Raw genomic sequence first — 18949 nt, 5'->3', positions numbered from 1 at the left:
TAGATGACATGACAGTTGAGTTATGAAGAGCCTAAAGATAGGGGAAAATATGTATTAGTTGAATCCCAGCTCTGCCGTTTTCTAAGTCAGAGATCATGGTGACCACAGGCATGATTTTTTCTGAGTTCCTACCTATAGAATAGAGATAATTATACCTATCTTATGGGAGTCATTATGGGGATTAATGTAATTAATAATATAAATAAGCCTGGTCATAGTGCTTCCTAAGGGTTAATTGTATTATTGCCTATTTAGTATATAGATTCATACTGTAAATATTTTAAACAGATGCATTGTTTCTGCATACCTGTGTAGTTATGGAAGAGATACAGAATTTGGAGTTGAAATTTGGAAGGAATATGACAGACCTTGACTTACCATGTCTTAATGGCAGGATATTCACTGTACTGTGTTAATTTGATCATTACAATTAATATGTTAAAGGAAAAAGAAGAAAATGGAAGATGTATAGATAGCAAAGGCTTTTATGTTTGTTTTTATCATTAATTTTTCATCTCAGAATTTGTTTTGACTACAAAATATGCAGAAACAGAGTCTTAATTTTTAGAAATGAAAAATATTTTAACATTCCATTCATCTGATGACCGGACCCAAGAGTTGATAGCATGTTTGTTTTGGCTTTAATTCTTGTTTCTGTTACTTTATGCAGAGACTCTTTAAGGATAAGATTGCAAAGGAGAAGTGCAGGTGCTTCTTTCATAGCCTTTTAAAGTTGATTCGTATACAGTAAATAAATTAGTATGGCGGATATGTGTGGACTGTTCCACATTTCGCACATCTTTATGAGTATGTTTTTCTAGTCATTTGAAGAAAGTTTTATCATAGTTGGTGCAAATTTGTCCTTTCATATATTTCACATGAAATTTATTTCAAGTTAAAAATGCATTACCACAAAGGATCTGCCAATTTCTACAGATAGAAGTCTCATTGTGCAAGTAACTTTAGTATGTCACAGTAGGTATTGCATAGTACAGTCATGCACAGCATTATGGTGTTTTGGTAAATGATAGACTGCATATATGTCAGTGGTCCCAAAAGACTATAATGGAGCTGAAAAATTCCTTTTACCTAGTAATGTCAGCTGTCTTAAGGTCATAGTCATCTTAATGCCGTAGTTCCAACACATTACTCATGCAACTCAATGGTGAAAAAAGAAACAAGCCAAACAAACCACCATGGACATATTTCTGAAAAGAGTGACACCTCATCAAGAAGTGCCTCAGGCAGGTCCTTCAGGAGGGGTTCCAGGAGAAGGCATTGTTATAGGAAATGCCAGCTCCAGTCATGTTACTTCCCCCTGAAAACCTGTTAGTGGGACAAGATGTAGAGGTGGAAGACAGTGATATTTATGATCTGACCCTCTGTAGGCCTATGCTAGTGGGCGTGTGTGTTTTAGTTTTCAATAAACAAGATTTAAAAATCTAAAAATAGAAAAAGGACCACAGGTGTGTACCACCACACATGGCTAGTTATGAAAAAAAAAATTTTTGGTAGAAACAAGGTCCCCCAGTGTTGCCCAGACTAGTCTCTGACTCCTGGCCTCAAGCAGTCCTCCTGCTTTGGCCTCCTAAAATGCTGGGATTACAGGTGTGAGTAATCCTGCAATCCCACTGTGTAATCCCCCTGCTTACTTCTTATTCCTAAGAAAAATGTTAAGTGACATTAAATTTTTTCCTGGTCGCTGTTTTATTTAAAACTATAGAATTTAATATAGGAATGCATTCTCATTCACAAAGGTCTAAATTGCTTAGAATTAGGTGGAAGAACATGTTAAAACCTCCATTTATCATGTTTCTTTCTCCCTATTCCCATTTTCAAACAAAAAGGTAACCATCCTCTTTGTATTCTTTAACTGCTTGGTGATTTACAGACATTTGGAGACTGTTGCAAAACTGATGTTGAATTATTTTCAGTGGGTATTTATATTTTCTCCTAATCATTTTCATTCTAGGAAAGTTTAAAACTTTTCCCTATTGAGTTATGAAAATTTCCCTTGAAATTAAGAATTATATATATGATGAATATGTTCACAGTAGAATAATAAGAAAATAAGCCAACATTATACTTTTAAAATTCACCTGTAGTGTTAGAACTGAGAGAGAACTACTCTTATTAATTTGATATCTAGATTTCCAACTTGCCTATTTCTAAAGATATATGTAATATATTTAAGTCTTAAAGGATCATTATATACATAGTTTTGTAATTTGTGTTTCTTAATACAGTAATAAATGGTAGCATACTCTTTTAGCAGTTACAACATGCCAGGCAGACTTTTAATCCATTTGTATTTAGTAACCTATCTTGACAACAGTCCTTTCAGGTAAGTATTATCACTATTATGCCCATTGTACAGATGGGAAAATTAAACTCAGGTAGTTAGGATAAATAACCTGCCAAAGTTCACATAGCTGCTAAGTGGTTGAAATGAGATTTGAATTTAGGCAGAGGATTCCAGAGTCTGTTCTCTTTGACGTATGGTCATAACCATCTTTCCATGTCAATAAATGTAGACTTCACCTGTACTTTTATTGGCTGTATAGTATTTCACTCTCATCTCACTCAAACTGTTAGTAATATTCACATCTCTTCATTTCCTGAAATGATGTTTTCTTTACAGTCTCTTCCTTCTAAGTTTCCTTCATGGTTCATTTGCTACCTGACTTCTAAAAATTGTAGTTTCCAGTGGCCAGGCTCTTTGTTTCTTTTATTTGCCTTCTTAAGGTAAGCTCATGCATTCCTGTGACTTTAAATACAGTTTATATAAAGGCAAGACTCAAATTTATAGTTACTGCTCGGAACTTTCTACTTTGCTCCCCAACTGATATCCACAGTGGCTTATTTGACATCTCCATGAAGATGTGTCATAGACCTCTAAAATGTGTGAAATTATAATGTTTGATTCCCTCTCTAACTTTGTTCCTCCTCCACAAATCTATTCCTTCTCTTTCTGATCATAGTAATGGCTCTTGCATTAACCTAGTTGTTCAAGTCAAAAAATTAGGAGTCATCACTGATTACTCTTTTCTGTCAACCCTTCTAGTTAATTTTTCAGTAAATCCTGTTTCTGCTTTCATAATATTTCTCCGGTCCATCCACTTTTACTGTCATCACTTTCGTCAGGCCACTCCGTCATTATCCAGTTATGAATGAACACCTGCTTTGCATTCTGTTTTCCGCTTCAGCTAACAGTGTTTCACCATTGTTACTGTTAATCTTAGGTCATGAAGTGCTGATGAAGACAGTGTCAGGACTCTGCTTGTATCTATAAATTCACACTATCCAAGCGCAGTTAGACTGACATTACTGTTTAGCAGACCATCTTCCTCATGCTTGAAATATCCTTGTGTTCTCATGTATTACTCCTATCCCCATTCCTGGTTTGTGTGTAGTGGAATTAAGAGTGGAGCTTTTTAGCATACATGTTTTGTTTTCATCTTTTTTCTTTCTTTCCCCACCTCCTTATATTGAGTTAGATAAAAAATGGGAATTCTACATCTGATCTGACTAATATAAACTGCTGTCAAGTTGACCTTATAAAATATATTTTATGTATTATCTCTGCTCTATATTTAATGAATCTTTTTCTGACCGAGTGAACTATGAAATCTTCATCCTGGCCTTCCAGGCTGTCTTTTAAGGTGTTGCCAATTAAAAAAAAAAAAATCTTTAACCCTTATCTTCCACTGAGCTATTCATTGTAGTCAGGTTGCTCATTTCAGAGCACGCTCTTTGGTTTTTTTGTGTGTATGTGCCTTGTGCTATAGTTTATATATATACTTTGATTTCGTTTCTTTTTTTTTTTTTTTTTTTTACGTAAAACTTTGAGTGCAGGAACTGTGTCTTTCAAGGACTTTTGGCATTTACATCAGGAATTCATAGCTGTTCTAAATAGTTTGCTCGTATCTGGGAAGATTATCTTATTTAGTCAGGAACACAGTTTTGGAGGAGTATCTGTAGAGCCGCAGGAAGAAAAGGAGAACCCTTACTGTGGGCATTTGTCAGTTTAACCCAGACATTGGTAACTAATGTGTGTGTGTGTGTGTGTGCGTGCGCACGCGCAAGCAGATCATATCTGGAGTTAGAGTTTTCTTGTCTTTCAGTATCCTGTATAGCACAGAAACTTGAATGTAGAAAGTTTTCATTGAAGAATTGACTGTGATCCTTCCTGATCACTGGGCTTATTGCTTCCTGGGCATCCACTGGCTTGGTTGCCCAGACTTTTAATTTAGGTTTAATTTAGGTTTAAATTAGGTTTTACCAGACTTTTAATTTAGGTTTAAACCAGACTTTTAAAGTAGAACCAACCAGGGGGCAAGAATGTTGGGGACATGATTTTCCAGTGCTACTCATGTGAACTTAACTTTTTAATTCCTTTTTTGGAATAAAACAGGCTCTTCACTGTTTACAGGGTTATTTCTAGGTTGCAAAAATTATCTCTCTTTAAACATTTTTTTGTATTTCCTATATCTCCCATTCGATCTTGGCTGCCGCAAATAGAAAGTGTGAGGACATTTTTTTCTTGTGTCTATGGTAGAAACAGTAACTGCTCCAGGTCTGTCAAGTAGATTCATTGGATCTTCTTATAAAAATAATATAATATTTTTGATAATAAAAATAAATTTGAAAACTTCAAATGAGGTGTCTTAGTTAGAATGATGTTCAAAAGTTTTGTTGATAAGTGTTTGAGGAGGTCATTTTAGGATTTTCCAAGTGTATTAGTCTGTTTTCATGCTGCTAATAAAGACATACCTGAGACTGGGCAATTTACAAAAGAAAGAAGTTTATTGGACTTAACAGTTCCACGTGACTGGGGAGGCTTCACAATCATGGCAGAAGGCAAGGAGCAGCAAGTCATGTCTTACATGGATGGCAGCAGGCAAAGAGATCTTGTGCAGGAAAACTCCCCCTTATAATAACCATTAGATCTTATGAGACTTACTATCACGAGAACAGCACAGGAAAGACCTGCCCCCATGATTCAGTTACCTCCCACTGCGTCCCTCCCACAACATATGGGAATTCAAGATGAGATTTGTTTGGGGACACAGCTAGACCGTATCACCAAGTATGTCTCTGGCTACACTTAGGAATGTCTCATCTACTTAAGTTTTTTTTAAGCTCTACATATTAACTTCAGAAAGTACGAATAAAAATAAGAATAAAAATTACCAAAGATTTTATCAGTTGTGTTATAACCCCTGTTAACTTTTTGACCATTATTTATTTTTTGTTTTTTGTTTTTTTCATATGTATAGCCAGTTAGATGGTGTTTTTACACTCATCCACTTTTAAAATTGAAAACAAGGAATATAGCAATCTTTTCTATACAAAGAGAAACACTGTAATAAGAACAACGTTTTTATCCTTTAGGTACTCATAGACTAGTGACGGGAAATTCGTATCATACTACATAACAGAATGACCTAAATCCCATTTGTCTGTGGTGGAGTCAGCTAAACATTTTCATTGAGGATATTCTGTGTGCTGAACTTTTGTGGCCATTATCTCATTTTATCTATGCAATAACTCTGTGAGATTATTATATAGATGAAGCCACTGAAATTTAGAGATTAGGTAAATTGGCCACATAGTTCATAAACAGCTAGGAGTTTGCCCAGGTTTGTTGACACTTAAATCCATGCTATTTATTTATTTATTTATTTATTTATTTAAGACGGAGTCTTACTCTGTCGCCCAGGCTGGAGTGCAATGGTGCGATCTCGGCTCACTGCAACCTCCGTCTCCCGTGTTCAAGTGATTCTCTTGTCTCAGCTTCCTGTGTAGCTGGGATTACAGGTGCCTGCCACCACACCTGCCTAATTTTTGTATTTTTTGTAAAGACAGGGTTTCACCATGTTAGTCAGGCTGATTTCGAACTGCTGACCTCGTGATCTGCCCGCCTCAGCCTCCCAGTATTGGGATTACAGGCGTGAGCCACCAAGCCCGGCAAATCCATGCTTTTAAACATTACTCTGTATGGTGTGATAATGAACAGCCACTGTATTTGACTGTTCATCTGTCTGTCCATCTATATTGAATAAAGGAGAAGGAGTTGGAGAATAAAGGGAAATCTACAGATATGCTGAGGAAAATAATAATAAAATAACTTAGAGACATCCTCAAAGGATAATCAGTGGAAACCAGCTTTGATAAAGTAATAGCACTTTATTGTGGTACTTGTAACATGACTGCTAATGAATTATAAAGGTTTGGTATAGATATTTGACATAAATAAGCTTATTGCCTCTTCATGTTTGCTCCGTAGATTAAGTTATGTCAAAGACCGCAAGCTGATGATTCCCAGCTCTTGATTTAAGAGCCAGGAACTGTCCTATCAAAGCAGTTTAAGTGAAATTCAGGCCCTATGAACTAGAACATGTAGCCAAAATATTCTAAAGTTTTGTAGATATCCTACAGATACATGATTTTGTTGAATTAGTCAATTTAGCACTGTGCCAACCACTACGCAGTCTCACAAATAAAAGTATGTGTTACCTTCCTAAAGGAGCTTATGAAGTAGACATGTTCACAAGTAATAGATTATTTTAAGTGCTATGGAAACACATAGAGGGGAGCAGTTTTACATGAAGAATCACCAAAAGTGCAGTCAGTCAGCATTTGTCTCGTATTCAAAAGCCATCTTATTCCTATCTTGTGTGATTTTATTTTATATAAATGAATATCTTTTTCCTTCTAGGTATATTTGTTTTTCTGTTTAGTTATCTCATATGTAAATATTGCTAGTTTAAATATTTAACTGTTTTCTACCAGCTGACAAATATGTCTTAGCTTCTGTTGATATCTTTACAGCAGAAGTTTAAAAACTGTTCTTGTCATGTTCTGAGTCAAGCATAGGTAATAATATCGTATAAATTAATTGGCTCTTAATGTTGTATGGATTGCTTTCTTTAATGAAGTTAGGAAGCATTCAAAATTTGATTTGTTCTTAAAGTAAGTGAAGATTTGAAGAGTAGTGTAAATATATATAGAAGAAGGACTATGTTAGCAACTCCTTTTTTTTTTTTTTTAATTTTTATTTTTTGAGACAGAGTCTCACTCTGTCACCCAGGCTGGAGTGCAATGGCGTGATCTCGGCTCACTGCAGCCTCTATCCCCCAGGTTCAAGCAATTCTCCTGCCTCAACCTCCTGAGTAGCTGGAATCACAGGCACCTGCCACCACATCCAGCTAATTTTTGTGTTTTTAGTAGAGATGGGGTTTCGCCATGTTGGTCAGGCTGGTCTGGAACTCCTGACCTCAGATGATACACCCACCTCAGCCTCCCAAAGTACTGGGATTACAGGCGTGAGCCACCACACCCAGCCTAAGCAACTTCTTTTTAACACTGTTGACATATTTTAAACTATATTTAACAACATTATTGGAATGATTATTTGAGATAACCTGCTAATTGAACACAAATCAATTGAAAATCTGGACTATCTGCCGTAAGAGGGTTTTCTAGTTTCAAGTCCAGGATAATTGATTCCTTAATTTCCCACTCCCCACCTGTGTTTTCATATTCCTTTCCCTTGCATTTATTTTCAGTATCCTATAATTTTTACAACACTATACAAATCAGAGGAATTGTTACTCCAGCTTGGTCATTTAATATAGAAGATGGATGTAAGCCATGATTCTTGTCATTACTTATTTGGCTCTTTGCATTTAGGATTCTTGTCATATACAGTTACTGTATGTTGTAATCCGTCAAATTTGAAAATTTTTTTTCACAAGAAAAGTATATTTTAAAGATAAAATTAATCCAAAAGTAGTACCAAATAGGAGTGCTTATTAATACAGATTTGTGTATCACTAAGGATAATTACTAATTAATACTTTTATACAATTTTAAAATGTACAAACACCGTTAGCTAGGTAAACTTATTTAAACCTAACAACAACTTTATGGTGGGTATTATGATACTAGCTTTATAGATTGCAAAACTGAGTCTCAGAGAGGTCAAATGACTTGCCCAAGGACAAAGAATTAAGTGGCAGTGAAGGAACTGGAACCCGTATTTGTATGATTTTGAATCCAGAAGTATTTTAATTACTTACATTTAATCAGTAGCTACCAAAGTGCTTATGAATGTTTTATTTTGGCTTAAACATTTGTCTTGCAATTCCGTTTACAGTATATGATATGCAAACACTGATTTGTATAGTAAATGCAAAGATAACTTCAGTCTGGTCTTTACCCTAATGATCACCAACTAGGGAAAAGTCATTCATTTAAATGAGGCTCTAGAGCAGCTTTTCCGAAAGTGTGAGGTATGCTAGTATAGGTATCAAAGGAATATTTATTATTTTAATGTAATTCCCAGCCTAAAAGGCCATCAGCCCTCAGACCAACCAACAACAGGTTTATTCTAGATCCTATGTAGTGAAGCCTAAATCTCCCTTAAAAACTCAAACTTTCTTCTCCCCTGTCCTCACTTCTCTTGAAGTTTTTTTGTCTAGCTCCTTCCCTTCTGGGCACATGCAGTCTCCTCATAATTTCCTCCAGTCTGTCACCCTTGCCTTTCCTATATTTGACTCTTCATGTTTCTTCAGTAATATCCAACTCTTCCTCCTCAGCTCCAACTTTCTCCCTTTTCAGGTTTTTTTTTTTTTTTTTTTTTTTTTAAATCCCTTTCCAAGATCCACACATCAAACACCGGTGTCCTCTTTACCCCTTGAGTTCTTCATAACACTGTCACGTATACCTTAGCTCTACCCTCCTAGTCTTGTCCCACCTCCCATCCCTTCACAGCTCCTCCTCCACTCAACTGCATTCACAACCCACCCTGACCCCTCAGCCTGGGACTAACAGAAATAACCTGCTCAACAAAATCTGTGGTATGAAGTGTCTTTCTCACCAAACCAAGGTCTAACTGGTTCCAGGGTTGGGAGGTCTTGTTTTTTTCCTCTTGGCTGTCTCATAACTGAACTCCATAGGCTCTCTCCACACTTCTAAATGTTTTCTACACTTTTGTGCTTATTCACTATTGCTGAGCTTACATTGTACAGTTTTGGTGATCCAAAATGTTCTGGGGTTCAGGAATAATGTGGGGAACATTTTAGAAAAGAATTAAGAGCAGTTGACAAAGCCTCCTGCCTTGAAAGGAAATTTTGGCTTACAAAGGACCACTGTTAAATCAGATTGGACAGGAGGTGATATCAAAGAAATATGCAGGTAGTAAGGGTATGAGACAAAACTTCTAATGCATGAAGTTTGGGAAATACTGCTCTAGAGTATTTGAAATTCAAATTTATTTATTCAGTTAGTCACTTATTCACTCATGCATTCACCATGTGGTCATTCATTCAACCAACAAATACTTATATTAAGCGCCTATTCTGTACCAAGCACTGGGCTAGCTATGCAGTAGTGTGACAAAAATTCACAGTTCCAGCCCTCCTGGAGTTTCCTGTGTAAGGGAAGGGAGATTCCATGTGCTTTCATGAAAAGCAGCGTTTTTGTTTCTTTAAAAAAAAAAAAAAGTGCCTACTTTAACAGATTTTGAAAATATTACTGAAGTGACAAATATACACTCTCTGTAAATAAATAATATCTAATAGATGTGTTACCACTCAGAATTTCTATTACCATAAATAAATGTGCCAAACCTGGTGTCAGAGACCACTGTGGGCCAGGTTAGAAAAACAAACACTTTTCACTTGAAAATACATCACTCCATTATTCAGTGTTATAAAATGAAGAAAAATCACTATTACTGCTCTAGTTAGTAAATGAAAGTGTATTTGCTTATTACAAATGTTGGTTTGATTTCGAATCTCCTGAAGTGCCTATCTCCTGAGGTGCTGGCTGAGCTTTAAGGACAGCTTGGAACACTGGATCTTCCCATGGACCACCATCTCTAATGATTCGAGTCACCAGTTCCAGATTCACATTTCCATATCTGCGGAGGTGATTCTGGTATTCCTGGAATGACCCAAGAATATCCTTTAAGGGCTCTTCATAAAACTCACCTCTTCCAAAGAATAGCAGCAACTTGAAGAAACTCACAGCAAGGCTACTCAAAACGTATTGTATGTGCTCACATTCATCTGGGAATGTTGTAAAACAACAAAGTACAGTCTGAAGAACCTGAAGCTGTGGCAAAGGGACCTGCCATCTTCCAGCATCATCTTCAACCACCTGACAGAAGCGTCAGCAATAACCCAAACTGCTAATCTCGCAGCCACCGCAGCTGCCGCTGCCAGCACCGCCTCTGCTGTCGCCTGCACCTCTAAGCCCCACAGGGCCCAGCAGGGACTCCACAGTGGCCATGAGCTCTTCTCCGAGGCGTTCGGCCTTTTGGTCGCTCTCTTCCTCCGCCATGAGGCTCTCGCCGCCCAGCGCATACCAGCCCCTGCTCCTCCACCGCTGTAACTGCCTAGGCTAACCTCCCAAATTGGAAAATATTTTAAAACGAGAAGTGATGTAATCTTTTAATATAATCTTTGTAATTATAATTTGTTTAGGCAGTTTTCATTTTGGGCTCTATTTTCTTTATATCCATACTGATGTTTTGTTTACTTGTTCTATCAAATACTGAGAGGCCCTAGCCTACTATCCCTGCATTAAAAATTTTGGTTGGGGTATAATTCAGCCTCCGAACAACCTAAACTAAGACCATGGGTATTAACATTTCCAACTGAAGTTCGGGTTTGTCTGTTTCTTTCTTAGTTGTGTTAGTTTTTATGTTATTAATTTTCAGGCTCATTTATTGAAGATGCATACGTAATTAGAATGGTTATGCCTCCATAATTAAATACCTCTTTTATCTGAATTGACTTCTTTATCTTTTATAATACTTTTTGCCTTGAAGTCTGCTTTATTATTTATGTACCACCTTTCTTACCCTTGCAGTTTGCATGGTATATCTTTCTGCATTCATTTGTTTTCAACTCATTTGGCCTCATGAACTATATGACTTAGGTATATATTTATATCTATTATGTATATTAGGTATATATGTGAGTCCGTTCTCACATTGCTGTAAAGAACTACCTGAGAGACTGGATAATTCATAAAAGAGGTTTAATTGACTTACAATTCTGCAGGCTGTACAGGAAGCATGGCTGGGGGGGCCTCAGGAAATTACAGTCCTGGCAGAAGGTGAAAGGGAAGCAAGCACGTCTTACGTGGCCAGAGAAGGAGGAAGAGAACAAAGAGGGAGAATGCCACACACTTTTAACAACCAGATCTCATGAGAACTCACTATCAGGAGAACAACAAGGGGGAAGTCCCTCCGCATGATCTGTTATGCCCAGACCGTTTATTCCCCAAAGAAGACCACCAGAGTCCAGAGTCAAAGCTAAGCAGCAAGGATCTTTATTACAGGTTCGAACCTGGAACTCTCACTCGCTCGCGACACGAGACGGGCAGGAGAGCTCCCCCACTGAGCTCCGAGCAGTGTTATATAGTCTAAGAAAAGTGGGCATACAGTTATTATACAAATCAGATATATGATTGGCTAGTGTTTGAACAAGGCGATTTGGCTAACTATGATTGGTTCCCGCCATTTCTGATATTTCGGTTCAACCTTTGAGGCGGGAGAGCAGGTTTATGGCAGCAAGAGTTTATCTTACTTAAACACGTCTTGTGACCTTGCCTCAGAACTTACAAAATCTCTGGTATGTGCAAAACAAAATCTCTGGTACGTGCAGAAAAACAGGTGCTCACAGAACTTACGAAATCTCTGGTATGTGCAAAGATTAGAGAGCAGAACAAAGGTGTAGCGGGGGGGCGGGTACACATCTATCTTTGTGTCCTTTCAGATCCAGTCACCTCCCACTAGGCCCTTCCTCCAACACTGGGGATTACAATTTGACCTGAGATTTGGGTGGGGACACAAATCCAAACCATATCAATATATAATCATATATAAGCATGTGAACTATTACTGCTTTTTAATCAGTTTTTATAATTTGTGTTTATTGGAGTATTTAATCCATTTATAATTATACATATTTTAGACTGTTTAAAATGGTATTGGAATCCCAAGTCTCTTCATTTTCATTTATTCATTTTGTCATCATTTTTCAGATTGATTTGTGTCCAAGTTCACTGACTTCCATATAGTTTCCTTTTTTTTTTTTTTTTTTTTTTGGAGACAGAATTGTGTACTGTCATCCAGGCTGGAGTGCATGGAGTGCAGTGGCACCATCTCAGCTCACTGCAACCTCTGTCTCCCAGGTTTAAGCAATTCCCCTGCCTCAGCCTCCCGAGTAGCTGAGATTACAGGCGCACACCACCATGCCTGGGTAATTTTTGTATTTTTAGTAGAGACGGGGTTTCATCATGTTGGCCAGGCTGGTCTCGAACTCCGAACCGCAAGTGATCCGCCCATCTTAGCCTTCCAAAGTGCTGGGATTATAGGTGTGAGCCACTGCACCGGCCTAGTTTCCATTTTTCTGTTGATATTTACTTCTATTCACTTATTAAGACTATATTTTATTTCGTTAATATATTTTCCCTTAGTTCTTTGAACATATTTGTAAGAGCTATTTTTAAGTATTTGTCAGTTGAATCTAACATCTTTTGGGGCCATTTTCTATTGACTGCTTTTTTCTTGATGATAAGTTGCATTTTCCTTTTTGCCTATCTAGTAATTTTTAAATTATATACTGTACCTTGTGGATGTATGGTGGAGACTCTGGGGTTTTGTTATTTTCCTTTGAATGCTATTGATTTTCATTCTGATAGGCTGTCCAGTTACTTGCTGTTCATCCTTAACTCTTGCAGGCTTAGTTTTGCACTTTTGGAAAGATCAAGATATTTCCCAAGTTCTTTTTTTTTTTTTTTTTTTTTTTTGAGATGGAGTCTCGCTCTGTCGCCCAGGCTGGAGTGCAGTGGCGCGATCTCAGCTCACTGCAAGCTCCGCCTCCTGGGTTCATGCCATTCTCCTTCCTTAGCCTCCCAAGTAGCTGGGACTACAGGCGCCTGCCTCCATGCCCAGCTAATTTTTTGTATTTTTAGTAGAGATGGGGTTTCACACTGTTAGCCAGGATGGTCTCAATCTCCTGACCTCGTGATCCGCCCTCCTCGGCCTCCCAAATTGCGGGGATTACAGGCGTGAGCCACTGCACCCAGCCCCCAAGTTCTTTTAAATTTGTAGGATGCAACCTCCAAACTGTGTTTCCCTTTGGATCTTTTAGGTTTTAATATTAGGTTTTGTTAGGTTAGTACTAGAGTAGGTCTTACTTTAGAGCCTGGTTCTTTTTCATAAGATGTGTCAGCTGAATGTCCAAGAAATTAACAAATTAACAAGGTTTCTCTCTCTCTTTTTTCTTTCTTTTTTTTTTTTTTTTTTAAAAGAGACAGAGTCTCACTATGTTACCCAGGCTGTCTCGAACTCTTGGGCTCAAGCACTCCTCCTGCCTCAGCTTCCCAAAGTGTTGGGATTACAGGCGTGAGCCACCACACCTGCCCTTCTCTACTTTTGCTTGTCTAGAAATCCTGTGTTCTTCCAATGCCACTTAACCTCTAGTGTTTGTGTTTTACCATAACCCCAAAGCAGTTGGTCTGTAGTAAACCTGGACTACTTTCTCTCTGGGTAGCCCAGCCTTTAGCCAAGTACACGCATGTGACTTCTAGGGATCTCCTCTCCTTACTTTCCAGTTTCCTGCCCAGAATAATTTAACTGCTTCATTTGTCTTAAACTCTGATCTCTGCCTCCTCAACTCAGCAGAAACATACAATTACATGCTGTACACTGGTTGCAATATTGACTTTTATCAGAGTTTCTGGGCAATTATGTGTTGACTTGGTGAGTTTCTCTTCTCTCGGGAATTACAGTCTTGTGTTTATTTTACGAAACCTGAATACAGTTGCCTCGTGTGTTTTGTCATTTTTGATGGTTGTTTACAATGGGAGGGCTAGCTGGTACCAATTACTTCGTCATAGCCAGAAGTGCATGATTCTGAGTATATAAATTTATTGTGTCATCCTGAGACTTACTTGTATTTTCCATTAGTGATTTGTTCAAACCTACTCCCCAAATAAAATTTTGTACCTGGCTTTTATTGGAGGGGGAACAAAACTTTCTCTATTAAAGAGGCATAGCATTTTAATGATTTTCTAAAATTTTATTGGACTTTATAGAGTATCTAATAAGTGTCATGGTTCTTCCCTGTCTCCTCTGGGGAAGACACTACCATATCTTTGGTTTACCTTATTTTCATCAATGTAAGTATTAACTGTGCATGTGGATACTATTTGACAAAAGATAACTAGAAATATTACCTGCTGAATTTTTTTTTTGTTTTTTTGAGACTGAGTCTCACTCTGTCGCCCAGGCTGGAGTGCGGTGGTGCGATCTGGGCTCACTACAAGCTCCGCCTCCCGGGTTCACGCCATTCTCCTGCCTCAGCCTCCTGAGTAGCTGGCACTACAGGCGCCTGCCACCTCACCCGGCTATATTTTTTTTTGTATTTTTAGTAGAGATGGGGTTTCAGTGTGTTAGCCAGGATGGTCTCGATCTCCTGACCTTGTGATCTGCCTGCCTTGGCCTCCCAGAGTGTTGGGATTACAGGTGTGAGCCACCGCGCCCGGCCCTGAATCATTTTTAAAACTGGAAATTAATGGTGTGGCCACTTGTAAAATAAATTTTTGCAGATATTAATTCAGTCATTAAATATTTAGTGAGTGCCTGTTTTATTGCCATTGCTGGCATTGTACTTGGCACTAGGAGTGTAAGGGAGAACAAACTAGATGTGCATAATCCCCATCCTTGTTGAATTTACATTCCACTATGGGAGACAGGCAATAAATACAAAGAAACAACATCAAAAATTACAAATTATGGTATCTGCCAGGAAGAAAACAAACAGGGTTTTATGGTTGAGAACAGTGAGTTCCTAGTTTAGTTAGGGTGGTCAGAGAAGATCTCTTTGAGGAGTTTTATATTTAAACTGAATGGATAAGGAGGTAGTGTCCTTATGGGAGTAGTTGAATTAGGTACTATGTTGGGTTTTTAAATACCTTTCCAGTACCCATAAAGATCCTGAGGAAAGTTTTGTTGTATTAGAGGAACTGAGAGAAGATAAGTGTGTCTGAAGTATGAACAAGGGGAAGAAAATGACAAGATTTAAGCTGGGAAGGTGGACATAGGGTAGATCATTTAGGACCCTGTAGACAATGGTTAGGAGCTTGATTTCTTCTTATCTTCTTCCATCCCTGAATAGGGTAACCACATAATTTGTTGTACAAAAACTGGCGTACTCTGAATAAAAAGGAACACCAACTGGATGGAATACTGGGTTGGCAGATGTAATCTAGCCCTGTTTGGGAAAATCATCCTAATTGTGTGCATAACATGTGTAGAAATAATATAGATTCTACCTGCAGATTACCTTTAAATCTTTTATTATTATTATTATTATTATTGTTATAATACTTTAAGTTCTGGAATACATGTGCAGAACGTGCAGGTTTGTTACATAGGTATACGTGTGCCATGGTGGTTTGCTGCACCCATCAACCCATCATCTACATTTCTCCTAATGCTATCCCTCCTCTAGCCCCTCACCCCCTGACAGGCACTGGTGTGTGATGTTCCCCTCCCTGTGTCCATGTGTTCTCACTGTTCAACTCCCACTTATGAGTGAGAACCTGCGGTGTTTGTTTTTCTGTTCCTGTGTTAATTTGCTGAGAATGATGGTTTCCAGCTTCATCCATGTCCCTGCAAAGGACATGAATTCATCCTTTTTTATGGCTACATAGTATTCCATGGTCTATATGTGCCACATTTTGTTTATCCAGTCTATCATTGATGGGCATTTGGGTTGGTTCCAAGTCTTTGCTATTATGAACAATGCTGCAATAAACATACGTGTGCGTGTGTCTTTATAGTAGAACGGTTTATAATCCTTTGGGTATATACCAAGTAATGGGATTACTGGGTCAAATGTTATTTCTGGTTCTAGATCTTTTTTTTTTTTTTTTTTTTCCCCCACCCAGTCTGGAGTGCAGTGGTGCAATCTTGGCTCACTCTACAGCCTCAGCCACCCGGGTTCAAGCGATTCTCCTGCCTCAGTCTCCCAAGGACCTGGGATTACAGGCGTGCACCACCGTGCCCAGCTAATTTTTGTATTTTTAGTAGAAATGTGGTTTCACCATGTTGGCCAGGCTGGTCTCGAATGCCTGACTTCAGGTGATCTGCCCACCTCAGCCTCCCAAAGTGCTGGGATTACAGGCGTGAGCCACCGCGCCTGGCCTCTGGTTCTAGGTCCTTGAGGAATTGCCACACTGTCTTCCACAGTGGTTTAATTTACTCTCCCACCAACAGTGTAAAAGTGTTCTATTTCTCCACATCCTCTCCAGCATCTATTGTTTCCTGACTTTTTAATGATCGCCTTTCTAACTGGTGTGAGGTGGTATCTCATTGTGGTTTTGATTTGCATTTCTGTAATGACCAGAGGTGATGAGCTTTTTTCATGTTTATTGGCTGCATAAATGTCTTCTTTGGAGAAGTGTCTGTTCATATCCTTCGCCCACTTTTTGATTGAGTTGTTTTTTTCTTGTAAATTTGTTTAAGTTCCTTGTAGATTCTGGATATTAGCCCTTTGTCAGCTGGATAGATTGCAAAAATGTTCTCCCATTCTGTAGGTTGCCTGTTCACTATGATGATAGTTTCTTTTGTTGTGCAGAAGCTGTTTAGTTTAATTAGATCCCATTTGTCAATTTTGGCTTTTGTTGCCATTCCTTTTGGTGTTTTAGTCATAAAGTCTTTGCCCATGCCTGTGTCCTGAATGGTATTGCCTGGGTTTTCTTCTAGGGTTTTTATGGTTTTAGGTCTTACATTTAAGTCTTTAATCCATCTTGAGTTAATTCTACTTACTATCTATATAGCCCTTGGGCAGTTTAATGTCTCTGTGCCTCACATTTCCCATTTGCAGTATGGGGAAATAATATCCTCACTGGGAATGAAGATTAAGTAAAATAATATATGTATCAGAACACACAGTGCCTGGCACATGCCGAGTACTTAGTAAATCTGTTCTTTCAGCAGATATTTATTGAAAGGTTATTATGTGCCAGACATTATACTAGACAATGGGGATTAAACATTGAACCAAACACAGAAACCCTTGCCTTCATTGGGTTTATATTCTGGTGCTGAGAAGTAGGTGATAAATAAATTAAAAATGGGATGTAAGATGGTAATAAGTGCAATGTAGCAAAAACATGACACAGAGAATGGAATATGGAATATGCTGGCAGCAGAAGAGGATGGTGAGCAAATATGGAATATGCTGGCAGTAGAAGGGGATAGTGAGCTGAAAGTTTAAGTAGATTGATCAGAGTAGACCTCATTGAGAAGGCAGGATTTGAACAGGGATTTAAGGAAGTGAAGGATTGAACCAGCTACAGGAGGATTTCAGGCAGAGGGAACATGCAGAGATGATATGGGAAGCTGTTAGGAGATTTTAAGCAGAGGAGGGACAGGAAATGGTTTGTGTTCCAGAATGGAGACTAGGCTGTGGATAAGAGAGAGGGAAACAAGTTGGTAATTGAAATAAAAGATGTTGAACCAGGGTGATATCAGTGGAGGTAGTTAGAAATGGTTGGATTCTGAAACTACTCGGAGGTAGAACTGACAGGATTTACTGATAAATTTGATAAGCTGTTTGAGAGAAAAAGAGGTGCCAAAGGATTTTTTAGCGAGAACAACTAGAAGGATGAAGCTGCCATTTACTGAAATGGGGAATAACTGTGAGAGGAATAAATTCAGGGGTGAAGATTAGGAGTTTCAGTTTTAGGCATCCTGTTAGACACCCAAGCATTAGTGTTAGCAGTTGTTACTTATCCAGTAAATGTTAACTGTTAATAATCATTCATTCAATATTTATTGGCTCCCTGGTGGACAGTTTGCTATGTTCTTGGAATTAAAAGGGTGGTCAAAACTAGACAATCTTCTTGCATTTATGGAATTTGCAGTCTAATCGGAAACATAGGAATTGGTCAAAGGACCTCATCGATAGTAGTATTTTTTTTCCTTAAAACAAACAAACAAAACAAAAGAAAACCTTTAATTAGGGCACCTAAAGAGAAATAAGAGTGACTTAACAAAATCATAGGTATCCCTTCATACCTAAATTTATTAAGTTCTTACGGGCAGATAGTGAGGGATATGTGTACATTGATGTTTCAGACTACTTACATAAATGGTTTTTTTCAGTAGACATATCTTTTAAGTTTCTTATTTAACAATATCTCATTCTTAAAATTGGTTAGTTTAACTAATATGAGAGAATGAAGCTTCATGAATTTACCTTCATTTAGTTGAAATGTGAGAGCTGTGTATTGAATTTAGTGTTTAAAAGTATTACATATTTCATGAAATACTTAGGTTGTTAGAAATGTTCTCCTTTGTTTCTTTCATTAAAAATGTTTTACTTTTCCTTTTTATTAGCTAAGGACCATTTTTCTGTAACTGAAGGCTTTAATAATAGCATTATAGTATCATCTATTTACCTTTCTCTTATAACATTGAAGTATTAATTTTTGTGTTTTAAAAAAACAGGTTCGTCATAAGGCATCACAGAAGGTTTATGCTATGAAGCTTCTTAGTAAGTTTGAAATGATAAAAAGATCAGATTCTGCCTTTTTTTGGGAAGAAAGAGATATTATGGCCTTTGCCAATAGCCCCTGGGTGGTTCAGGTAAGCATACTAACTTTTATAAGTTTATTTCCTTTTTTTAATGAGTACTTTATTATTCATGAGTTGATTTTTGTGTACCAAGTCTTATGCTTCATTTACGTAGTAACAGTGCAGTTATTTTTGGGAGATTTGATTCAGAACATTTGTTTAATGTTCCAAAACAGTATGTCCACATAGATATGACATGTAATACTTACTTAAATTGTTGTATGGAAGCAAGTATTACTTACAACTATTTCTTCTTAATTCTTTTATAAAGAATTGGCTTGA

At 37.7% G+C, this 18949-nt stretch overlaps 1 protein-coding gene across 2 annotated transcripts in view; it reads left to right on the top strand.

Moving 5' to 3' along the window:
* Positions 1–18949, top strand: part of ROCK2 (Rho associated coiled-coil containing protein kinase 2) — a 154234-nt gene that overhangs the window by 60778 nt on the left and 74507 nt on the right. For both annotated transcript variants that reach the window (XM_025354060.1, XM_025354059.1), the window contains exon 4: positions 18542–18679. In XM_025354060.1, the coding sequence (XP_025209845.1) occupies positions 18542–18679 (138 nt within the window). The remainder of the gene's footprint in view (positions 1–18541; positions 18680–18949) is intronic.

This window comes from Theropithecus gelada, chromosome 13 (genome assembly GCF_003255815.1).
Source record: "Theropithecus gelada isolate Dixy chromosome 13, Tgel_1.0, whole genome shotgun sequence".
Classification (NCBI taxonomy): Eukaryota; Metazoa; Chordata; class Mammalia; order Primates; family Cercopithecidae; genus Theropithecus; species Theropithecus gelada.
The sequence above is the reverse complement of the archived record's forward strand: the minus strand, read 5'-3'. Positions and strand labels throughout refer to the sequence as shown.